The sequence below is a fragment of the Ranitomeya imitator genome, chromosome 4 (assembly GCF_032444005.1).
Source record: "Ranitomeya imitator isolate aRanImi1 chromosome 4, aRanImi1.pri, whole genome shotgun sequence".
Lineage (NCBI taxonomy): Eukaryota > Metazoa > Chordata > Amphibia > Anura > Dendrobatidae > Ranitomeya > Ranitomeya imitator.
Window position 1 is genome coordinate 181,658,798 of NC_091285.1, and position 12,564 is coordinate 181,671,361.

General features: G+C 41.6%; 1 protein-coding gene across 5 annotated transcripts in view; it reads left to right on the plus strand.

Moving 5' to 3' along the window:
- ABLIM3 (actin binding LIM protein family member 3) overlaps positions 1-12,564 on the plus strand; it is a 252,165-nt gene that overhangs the window by 188,248 nt on the left and 51,353 nt on the right. For all 5 annotated transcript variants that reach the window (XM_069764137.1, XM_069764136.1, XM_069764140.1 and 2 more), the window contains exons 4-6: positions 340-452; positions 2,763-2,889; positions 11,789-11,882. In XM_069764137.1, the coding sequence (XP_069620238.1) occupies positions 340-452; positions 2,763-2,889; positions 11,789-11,882 (334 nt within the window). The remainder of the gene's footprint in view (positions 1-339; positions 453-2,762; positions 2,890-11,788; positions 11,883-12,564) is intronic.

Consider the following 12,564-nt stretch of genomic DNA (forward strand, 5'->3'; position numbering starts at 1 on the left):
GGGATTTATTATGATGGAATATAGGCTGAACTGGATGGACAAATGTCTTTTTTCGGCCTTACTAACTATGTTACTATGTTACTATGTTACTATGTTGAGATTTACAGACCATTGACTAATAGATCCAATCATTTACAAGAATTTTAAGGAGCAGAATACTGACAGCTGGATAAAAACATTAGTGAGCCTGTGCCTAAAAAAAAGGTCCTCATTTCTACTTTTTGACCACTTTGGTTTTAATAATTTAATGGCTACATGAGTTTCATAAAATAGTTTTGCTCACAATTAGACATGATATATGATTTATTGGTTATACATCAAACATTTTTTGTCTTACAGGAAACCTTTTCCAATTGGAGATAAGGTGACCTTCAGGGGTAAAGACTGTGTTTGCCAGAATTGTTCCCAGTCTTTAGTAAGTGACAAGCCGATCAAGATTCATGGACCAAGCCGTAAGTATTTCACTGTAATGGGGGGTATTTGTAATGGTGTAGTGTGCTTCTATAGGCATTTATATTGTTGGCAGTCAATAATCTCTTGCTTCATGTACACAGCAGGTCACCTAGAATAGAATCTTATAATGTGTACTTACAGTAGTAGGATCGCAAGCATTAAACATGTTGTCCACTACATACTGTTTCTTGGGTACTGTCACATATCTCCCATTGAAGTGAATATGAGCTGTGCTGCAGTACCCAAGAATGGCGACTTAATAGTGTCTGAAGCTTTGCTTTTCCATTCCTTTAACTCTTTATATCCAGCCGCAACTGGAGCTGATTGGTAGGGATGCTGGGAGTCAGACCCACACCAATCTGATATTCATAACCCATCCTAAGGATAGGCTTTAGTATCTTAATATCCTAATAGTGGACAACCCCTTTAAGCTTAATCAGGAGAACCTACAATATTAAAGGGGGCTGCACAAACTGAACAACCACCCACAGCTCAGTCACTCAGGGAGACTGCGTCCCGCCTTGGTGATGCCAAGTCAGTTCCAATTCCGGGAGTTGACGTGACATCACCGGACATCACAGGCTGCTACAGCCGGGGGTTACGTGATGGGGATCATTGGACAGCGTAGCGCCGCTCACAGGCACATTTGGAAATGTAAGGTATTTGATGTAAGCCTTATTTCCAAGGTTTATATCTATCTGCCCATTGCACATTGTAGTGGACAACCTCTTTAATGATCACAGGATTTTGGCACAACACTTGTCCATTAACAATGAGATGGCAATTTCCAAAGAAAAAATACAGCAAAAAGCCACTATAAATTTATGAAACAGCTGCACCATGGCCAATAAGGTGGTGGCTAAATACTAGGCACAAAATGACTTAGGTACTCTGTCAATGAGATCTTATTTAGGGCTCATCTAGACATCAGTTTTTCCCGTACGAGTGCTGTGGTTTTCCCAGATAGAACTTGTATCCATGATATTCTATGGGGCTGTTCACATGTCCAATTTTTTCCTCTGACCAAGTGCTTTTTTTAAAAAAAAGTGGAGACATGTCCAATTTTGATCCAAGGGTCGGAGCAAAATCAGCAATGCAATTCTGCGGGTAAACGAAAAAGCCTGACTGCACTCGGTTGACATGAGTATGGTCGAATTTTCACAGGCTGTCAGAAAGGTAAAGCTGGAGAAACTTTCTTTCTACACGTGCAAGAAAAACTGATGACACTTGGACCACACTCTGACCAAATTCTGATCAAAGTCTGATTAAAATAATTGGTCAGTTGGAAAATACTGACGACTGAATGAGCCCTTATATTTTCACTAACCTCTCTGTCCAGCATAAGGCTGAAGTGGACTAACTAGTAATCAGGACCATGGACAGCAGCTTCTTCACACCTAGGGAGTACCTTCAGGTTTCAGAAGGTGGTAATACCATTCAACAATTATTTTCAGATATTACACCAAAATAGATAGATAGATAGATAGATAGATAGATAGATAGATAGATAGATAGATAGATAGATAGATAATAGTTGTATGACTTTTAGAGTTCAACTCTAATTAAGAAAAAAATAAAACACTATAAAGACTTTTTTTCTGCTCGGTTTAATATAAAAAGTTGAAGGTAAAACTTTGAGCCTAAACTTGTCTCAGACAGCAGAAACCTAATGTGTAACCTGATCTGTGATGTTTGCATGCCTGCCAGATATATGGAATTTTACATCGCCTTGTATTCGCAAAGAGAAAACCTAGGGGCATTCAGCCTTAGGAATATATTTGTTTCTGAACGGAAGGGAGTGGAAAAACAACACTTCATACCCTTGTCGGGAAGAGTTGTGTTTCTGCAGGAGCAGCAGATCCAAGAAATGTTGTGTGAATGAACTTTCAGTGCTTTAGTGAAGAATCGGTATCAGTACCTTCTGGAAAGCTGCCGAGTATTTCCATCTGGAAAACACATATTGGCCGAAATATATGAGCGCTAGAATTCATGGTATCAATGCAGAGCAGTAAAAGCATTAATATAAATCATTTGTTATCATACCGCAGTGTCACTGTGCTGGGAGCAAGCAATGAATGGATAATACATCATTGTCAATGGTCTGCCAGTGCCCAAAAATGCTGCAATAGGAGAGAACATTTATAAGGCTTGCAATGATAGCTTTTTTTATGTTAGTAATTAAAGCTTGCATGATAGTGTAATGAAAGGTATGGTCATTAATCAAACCTGTTCTCCATTGTGGTCTTAAGAATAGGACGCTTTGAGGGATAGTTCTGCATCACGATTTTGTTTTGCTATTGAAATTGCAGATTGTGCCGGCTGTAAGGAAGAAATCAAACATGGCCAGTCACTACTGGCGCTAGAAAAACAGTGGCACGTCAGCTGCTTCAAGTGTCAGACATGCGGCATCATCCTGACTGGGGAGTATATCAGCAAGTGAGTAAATATGATCAGACCGTATGAAATGATAGATGCGGTGAGCTTAGGTCTCCCACCCAGCAGAGCATGAAAGAAGCCCTACCAAAAGGAATCAGTAAAAGTTCCTTTAAAATGCATTTAATATGTGAAAAAAAGATAATACTTAAGTTCAAGCCCAGAGCCTGAGGCTGCATTACTGGGAAATTGTGATAACATGACCCATTTGTCAGGTGCGGTTTTTCGCTAAATCCCTGTATGCAATGCAATATCGAATATATCATTGTCCCACAAATACCAGCCACCTAAGTGCCATAATTTAAGTCAGGTAGAATGTATTTCATATATACAGTGGATATGGAAAGTATTCAGACCCCTTTAAATTTTTCACTCTTTGTTTCATTGCAGCCATTTAGTAAATTCAAAAAAGTTAATTTTTTTTCCATTAATGTACACTCTGCACACCATCTTGACTGAAAAAACTGAAATGTAGTAATTTTTGCAAATTTAAGAAAAAATAAAAACTGAAATATCACATGGTCATAAGTATTCAGACCCTTTACTCAGACACTCACATTTAAGTCACATGCTGCCCATTTCCTTGTGATCCTCCTTGAGATGGTTCTACTCCTTCTTTGGAGTCCAGCTGTATTTAACTAAACTGATAGGACATGATTTAGAAAGGCACACACCTGTCTATATAAGACCTCACATCTCACAGTGCATGTCAGACCAAATGAGAATCATGAGGTCAAAAGAACTAGCCAAGGAGCTCAGAGAAAGAATTGTGGCAAGACACAGACCTTGTCAAGGTTACAACAGAATTTCTGCAGTAGTCAAGGTTCCTAAGAGCACAGTGGCCTCCATAATCCTTAAATGGAAGAAGTTTGGGACCACCAGAAGTCTTCCTGGATCTGGCCGTCCAGCCAAACTGAGCAATCGTGGGAGAAGAGCCATGGTGAGATAGGTAAAGAAGAACCCCAAGATCACTGTGGTTGAGCTCCAAAGATACAGTAGGGAGATGGTAGAAAATTCCACAAAGTCAACTGTCACTGCACTTTATGGCAGAGTGGCCCAACGGAAGCCTCTCCTCAGTGCAAGACATATGAAACCCCGCATAGAGTTTGCTAAAAAACACATGAAGGACTCCCAGACTATAAGAAATAAGATTATCTGGTCTGATGAGACAAAGATAGAACTTTTTGGTGATAATTCTAAGCAGTATGTGCACTGCTCATCACCTGCTCAATACAATCCCAACAGTGAAACATGGTGGTGTCAGCATCATGCTATGGGGGTGTTTTTCAGTTGCAGGGACAGTATGACTGGTTGCCATTGAAGGAAGCATGAATGCAGCCAAGTACAAGGATATCCTCAACAAAAACCTTTCCAGAGTGCTGGACCTCAGACTTGGCCGAAGGTTCACCTTCCAACAAGACAATGACACTAAGCACACAGCTAAAATAACAAAGGAGTGGCTTTAGAACAACTCTGTGACCATTCTTGACTGGCCCAGCCAGAGCCCTGACCTAAACCCAATTGAGCATTTCTGGAGAGACCTGAAAATGGCTGTCCACCAGTGTTCACCATCCAGCCTGATGGAACTGGAGAGAATCTGCAAGGAAGAATGGCAGAGAATCCCCAAATCCAGGTGTGAAAAACTTGTTGCATCATTCCCAAGAAGACTCATGGCGGTACTAGCTCATTTCAGTTTTTCTTTTTTAATACATTTTCAGAAAAATTACTACATTTCTGTTTTTTTTTCAGTCAAGATGGGGCGCAGAGTGCACATTAATGAGACAATGAACATTTTGGAATTTACCAAATGGCTGCAATGAAACAAAGAGTGAAAAATGTAAAGGGGTCTGAATACTTTCTCTACCCACTGTATATTTTCACAGTACTTTTCAATGTCAAAACTGTCTCTAAATAGGAAATATCATCAGAATCCTTCATTTGATCGTCCTGAGACTTTAGCCCGGTAACATCAAGCAATAATATTTTAACATAGAAGCAGGATATTCTGGATATTTATCATTTTTTTCTAGTATTTTTCCTTCAATGATTTCCGAATTGCTTCCAAAGACATTGTTATTTTCATTTGCATAGTAGTGTACAATAAAACATCAAACACAGATATACAACTCATTGATACTGTACCACAAGTAAATTATTTGAATGGACTAATCCAGATCAAGTGCCAGACATCCATGTAGAAAGATACGTTTCTTTCCCTCCTGAGATATTCATTGCTCAAATAAATGATAAATCATTTTGGAAGAGAATGATTTTTGTCTGCATGAAACACTTAAATGGAATCTTCTTCTACGCATACAAGAAAAACTGATGACATTTGGACCACACTCCGGATGACACTCGGATCAACCCTCCCAAGCCGTCTATATGGGCATGTAGGTCCTAGAAAGCTGAATACAATGATAACTTGATACCTGTGATCTGATATCGTTTTCCAGAGAAATCCACATTTGTCTAAATATGTAAATGAGCTGCTGAGATCTACGGGCCGAATAGATCTGCATGAATTTGCTCACAAGCATTTTATATGGGATGTTACCAGTGTGAGATGTAGAGCAGGAGAGCAGACTGTCAGTCATGATATGTCTCACACTGGTAACTCCCAAGCTTTGGCGGTAAGTTCTCAGGGAGATCTATATTCGGCCCATAAATCTTAACAGCTTATTTACATATAAGAAAAACATGGATTTCTTCAGAATAAGTCATAGGATCACGGATATGTTATTCAGCTTCCTATGACCATATAGACGGCTTAGGAGAGTTGATCAGACTGATAGATTCCCTTTAAAGGGGTTCTCCTTCATTGGTCAGCTTACTCGGTTCAGGATGTAAAGTAAAAACAATGGCTATTCACCCACTATTCCTGGAGGGTGACATGACATTGATTTGTCACATGCCTCCTGAGCAAGCGAATGGCTGTACTTTGGCTGCAGCTCATCAATATCTGATCTGGGCGGACGTCCACTCTGGCGGAATAGTAAAGGTGAAGTCGGACAACTGCTGCTTATTTGCTGCAGCCAACACCATTCAAGAGCAGCAGCACTGACATTGCGGAAAGAAAACCGCTGCAAGAAGTGAGTATCCATTGTTTTTATTTTAATTATGGTCCTGTATTAATTAAGCTGCAGTGGATAACCCCTTTAAATTAGGTTGCCTTTAGACTAGATGGGGCCCTATGCAGAAGATGCTATATACACATACATATATGTATAGAATCTATCATCTATTTATTATTATTATTTATTGTTATAGCGCCATTTATTCCATGGCGCTTTACATGTGAGGGGTATACATAATAAAAACAAGTACAATAGTCTTGAACAATACAAGTTACAACTGGTACAGGAGGAGAGAGGACCCTGCCCGCGAGGGCTCACAATCTACAAATATTGCACCTTCTGCATTGGGTTCCATCCAATCTTAATTATGTATCTCATGCAGACAAATGTGATACTTTTTATACTGTTCCAAAGTGTGTATATATATATCCAATAAAAATGTTACTTACATACAGCCACAGGGAGAACAGCAATCTTTTTCGGAGCTCCCCAAATATTGCTGTCCCTGGCTGGGGCTGTGCGTACACAACATACTGTATCTGTGAGTGTCTTCCACCCAGTTGTTGGCAGCTACATGATTCAGTCGTGTGATCTGACCAAACCTCGGTTGGAAATTTGCTCTACATTTTCCTATCGTAACTGAAGTTTGTAGCTGTCGGACAGATTCTTCTCGTTTCAGAAACAGTCGTCAGAAATCTAGAGCACAAACAGTATAATTCACAAGAGTAAGACTGCACAGAATTATGGCACTTACACTATGGACTCAGGCTTTTATTTTTTGGCCAGAGGTACACTAAATTAACGATGGTGCTAAATGACAAATCATGTGACCTGGGGTACGTTCACTTGTTTAGATACGTGAACCATTAAGTCCATAACTTGTGCCTATATGGAGCATAAACAGGATTTTCCATCTCATCAGTGTGGGCTGTGCTGCTGCTGTAGACCCCCTTCTAATTGTTTCCTACACAATGCCACGTGGTGGTGCTGGGAGCTGCAGTCATCTCTATAAGCATAAAAGGAATCTGTCACCAGGTTTTTGCTATATAATCTGAGAGGACCATGAAGTAAAGGTACCTTCACACTGAGCGACTTTAGAAAGATAACGATAGCGATCCGTGACGTTGCAGCGTCCTGCATAGCGATATCGTTGTGTTTGACACGCAGCAGCGATCTGGATCCTGCTGTGAGATCGCTGGTCGGAGCTAGAAGGCCAGAACTTTATTTCGTCGCTGGATCACCCGCTGACATCGCTGAATCGGCGTGTGTGACACCGATCCAGCGATGTCTTCACTGGTAACCAGGGTAAACATCGGGTTACTAAGCGCAGACACCGGGACGTAAGTATGTACTGTTTGTTTTTTTTACATTTACAATGGTAACCAGGGTAAACATCGGGTTACTAAGCGCGGCCCTGCGCTTAGTAACCCGATGTTTACCCTGGTTACCAGGGGACTTCGGCATCATTGGTCGCTGGAGAGCTGTCTGTGCGACAGCTCTCCAGCGACCACACAACGACGAAACAGCGACGCTGCAGCGATCGGCATCGTTGTCTATATCGCTGCAGCGTCGCTTAAGGTACCGTTACACTTAACGATTTACCAACGATCACGACCAGCGATACGACCTGGCCGTGATCGTTGGTAAGTCGTTGTGTGGTCGCTGGAGAGCTGTCACACAGACAGATCTCCAGCGACCAACGATGCCGAAGTCCCCGGGTAACCAGGGTAATCATCGGGTTACTAAGCGCAGGGCCGCGCTTAGTAACCCGATGTTTACCCTGGTTACCATTGTAAAAGTAAAAAAAAAACACTACATACTCACATTCCTGTCGCGTCCTTCAGCGTCAGCTTCCCTGCACTGTGTAAAAGCTGGCCGGAAAGCAGAGCGGTGATGTCACCGCTGTGCTCTGCTTTACGGCCGGCCGGCGCTGACACTGGGGGACGCAGGGAAGCTGACGCTGAAGGACGCGACAGGAATGTAAGTATGTAGTGTTTTTTTTTTTACTTTTACAATGGTAACCAGGGTAAACATCGGGTTACTAAGCGCGGCCCTGCGCTTAGTAACCCGATGTTTACCCTGGTAACCAGTGAAGACATGGCTGAATCGGCGTCACACACGCCGATCCAGCGATGTCAGCGGGTGATCCAGCGACGAAATAAAGTCCTGATCATTCCCCAGCGACCAACGATCTCCCAGCAGGGGCCTGATCGTTGGTCGCTGTCACGCATAACGATTTCGTTAACGATATCGTTGCTACGTCACAAAAAGCAACGATATCGTTAACGATATCGTTATGTGTGACGGTACCTTTAATGTGACGGTACCTTAAGGGAAGAGATCCTGATTCCATAATCAGTGTTTTATCAGCAGGAGATTACCACTACAGGACAAGCTGCCTCATGCCTCCTAGTCTAACACCACACCCACCACTGATTAGCAGCTCTGTCATGATACATTAAATATACAGGAAACTGCTAATCACTGGTGTCAGCGGTGTTATACACAGCTCAACATCTAAGCTCTGCTAAATCGGCAATAGAGAAAACTGTGATTTTGTCATGGCTGCTCTCTAATTGCTGCTGTCAGTAAACTAAGTGATAAATCACTGGAATTAGGTTTCATTATGCTGCAGTCAAAATACGTAGCAAAAACTTGCTGACAGATTCCCTTTAAATGTGGCAGCACTTCATGGAGGCATACAATTGACATGTCATCAGTAAATGATAGGAATACCCCTCTAAAGCAATAGAACCCTATTGGATCTGTGTAATTCATCGTAGACAGCTTGGCTGACTTGCTTTGAAGTTTATTGACATTTTTAGGAACCTTTTTTTTTACTTAAATGCATGTATTTTTATTTACATTGTATAGGGCTTTACTAAAGATTGGGACAGTTTTGCTTCTGTAGCCTTTATGTAACACTGTCCATAGCAGCCCACCAAATGAACTAACAGTTTAATGTATCACTGAGCTTGTTTTGATGGCAGGGTCTGTACTCCTTATTTCTCTAAAGCCTGAACCCAATGATGAACCTAAGCTGATTCATGACTAAAATCAAAGCTTAACTTTCAATTGATTATAAATCAGCTTAGCAGATATTTCAAGGCACTATAACTGTTAGGCCAGAGTGACTCTACCGTAGAATACAGACAAGCGCAATGCAAGAAATCATCGCATTACCCTCGGACCAGTGTTAATCTATGGGGCAGCTCACATATGTGTTCTTTTTCTCAGGCGTATTCAACGTGTGTGTAAAGTGCGTGTGCAATTGGCACCAAGACTTGCCAATGCAAGCCTATGGGTACGAGAAACAAATCGCACAGCACTCAGACCATGCAAGTGCTGTCCAATTTTTACTCACCTATGTCCTTTGAAAAGCCAGCAATTCATCTGCCAAATATAGTAAAATCACAGTGTGACAGGTTGGAATAGAGTAGATAGAATAGATATATACACATAGAATAATACATAGATATATTGATGTCAGTGACACATGCATATATATGTGAATAAATATTACTTAGATAGATCTTAACCAGCAGAGGGAAAGCCGACGGCTGGGGGCCGATGTTTATAGCCTGGGGAGGGGGTAATACCCATGGAGCTACCCAGGCTATTAATATCAGCTCACAACTGTATACTTAGTCTTTACTGGCTATTAAATGGGACACCCTAAAAAAATTATGTAGAGTCCCCTTATAATTAATAACCAGCAAAGGCTATGCAGACAGCTGTGGGCTGATACTAATAGCCTAGGAAAGGGCCATGGAAACTGCACCCCCAGGCTAAAAACATCAGTTCTCAACCGCCCTAGCAAAAGGAGCATCTCTAAGGTGTGCCAATTCTGGCACTTAGCCTTGCTCTTCCCACTTGCCCTGTAGCAGTGGCAAGTGGGGTGATAGTTGGGGGGGGTTTGATGTCACCTTTGTATTGTCAGGTGGCATCAAGCCCCAAGGTTAGTAATGGGCAGGCATTAATAAGACGCTCCCATTACTAACTCCATAGTCATATCATATAAAAATACACAGAAAAGTCCTTTAATTGAAATAATGACATGGTGACCGGTCTGCAAACCATGTCCTATGAGGAACGGTTACAGGATTTGGGAATGTTTTGCTTGCAAAAAAGAAGACTGAGAGGACACTTAATAGCTGTCTACAAATATCTCTAGGCATGTCACATTGTAGCAGTATCATCTTTATTCTCATTTGCACAAAGAAAGACTAGAAGCAATGGGATGAAACTGAATGGGAGGAGACACCGATTAGATATTAGAAAATACTTTTTGACAGTGAGGGTGATCAATGAGTGGAACAGGCTGCCACGAGAAGTCGTGAGTTCTCCTTCCATGGAAGTCTTCAAACAGAAGCTGGACAGACATCTGTCTGGGATGATTTGGTGAATCCTGCTTTGAGCAGGGGGTTGGACCAGATGACCCAGGAGGTCCCTTCCAACTCTACCATTCTATGTTTCTATGATTTAACCTCGCCCATTCCACCAATGCAGTTGTCTTCTACAAAAAACATAACAAAAAAACAAACAACAATATTCCTCACTATTCCGCGAGAAGATGATAATCTATTTGTCCCACGATGGGTCTAGCTCTGCTACAGCGCTCGCGCTGACATCACATAGGTGAGTTCATTGGCTGCAAACTCCCAGGACCTGTCTGACGGCACCGTGAGTAGGAGAACTTTCTCCTGCTCACGGTGCTGTCAGACAGGTGATAGGAGTTCACAGGGAGACACTGTGCACACGCTGCTCAGTGTCTTTGCTGGATGACAGGCTGTATGGTCGCATCATGCAGCCTGCCATCTAAATGTAGCCAAGCTAGACCTGTTGTGAGACAAATGGATTATCATCTTCTCTGCAGAAAGTTGAGGAATATTGTTGTTGTTGACTCCAGCCTTAGAGACTCTTCTATCAGAATAAGCTCATTGACTGATTTCCTCGTTGGCTCATTTTACAGTCTAAATTTTCTAATAAGATCTTACTGCGAAAAGGACATTTAACTAAAAACAACACATTTTGTGTAAACTGAATTCTGCAAAGGTGTTCATATCCTTGAAGGAATACTTTATATGGATTGAAAATTACATATTGAGTGGCAGGGTGAGAGATATCACTGCTATAAAGATAACTGCAGTGTCAGCTGTACTAGACATCAGAACACTGCTATAAAAACGGACATAAAGCTTCTAGTATCTGGGCTTCAGCGGTGTCCGACAATTAACAGAACTGCAATCAACTGTCATAATACAGTCGCAAATTAGTGAGTGCGAATAACCCAGGCAAAGTGAATATCCCAGATTAGTACAGGGCCATGTAAACGTTTGACCACCCTTTATTACAGATAAGCATGTTGAATATGAAATGATCTCTAAAACGGCTAAAGTTAATGATGACACATTTCCTTTGTATTTTAAGCATTTAAGCAAAAAAAGATAAGATCGTCATTTTTTACATTTTATAAATTACATAAAGGAAAATGGGCCAATGCTAAATTTTGGGCATTACTGTTCACAGTAACAGTAATTTTATCCAGGCGTGCCCAAACTTTTACAGAAAGAAGAAAGATAGAAGATGTTCCTCGTCTGTCCCTAGTGCTAAAAATAACCACGTTCCTATTGTGCAGCCTTCCTTCTGTATGTTGGGTATATTTAAGAGCAAACAGGCACACACAATTGTCCCCCGTAGCAATTATCAAATGCCAAGCTCCCTCTAGGGTTCTGTGTCCCCCGTTCGCGGTTTGTAACCACCAGTCTCTAATTAGACCTCATGAAACCTTTTCTATCACATCCCGCTTTCTTCTTGCCTTGCAGAGATGGCGTGCCTTACTGTGAATCCGATTACCATGCTCAGTTTGGGATTAAATGTGAAACTTGCAACAAATACATCAGCGGCAGAGTCCTGGAGGTATGGGAGTTATGACAGGCCAAAGCCAGAAACTGATCCTGACATGTAATGTGCACTTGTCCAGTGTGTTGGGTGTAATGTCATCCTTGGACCTTGTACGATTCAGTGCTTCCCAGCCTTTCACTTCACACTGTTTTACAGCAATCCATGCTGTCACCCGGCAGTGACGGCCTCCACGTTTTGTGTCTTGTTTTGCTTGCCACCTCGGGTATGTTCCCGCAGGACGGATATGCAAAGGCCTTTTTAGGCAGAAAATCCACTATGTATTAAAGTGCCAGCATTGTGTATGAGGTGTTACTAACAGTATGTTAAATTATGCTTCAGATTTCTACTGCAGTTTTCATATTTTGCAATTCATAGGGCATTTAAAGAGAAGCCATCAGCACAATTTAGCAATGTAAAGAAAAGACATGGCCATGATGTCGCTGTGAAACTGATTACATTGAGGTAATCATAGTTGCGGATAACCTGCGCTAACTGTGCGATTTATTCTCAACACGTTTCAAAGTTCTCAAACTTCTTCAGGAGAACCACAAAGATCTTTGAGGTACTCCTGAAGAAGTCTGAGAACTTCGAAACGCATTGAAAATAAACCTTCTACACCTCATATTGGAATTATTTGTGGACTCATTACCAGCAACACAGGTTATCCACATCTCAAAATACCTCAATACCACACTGG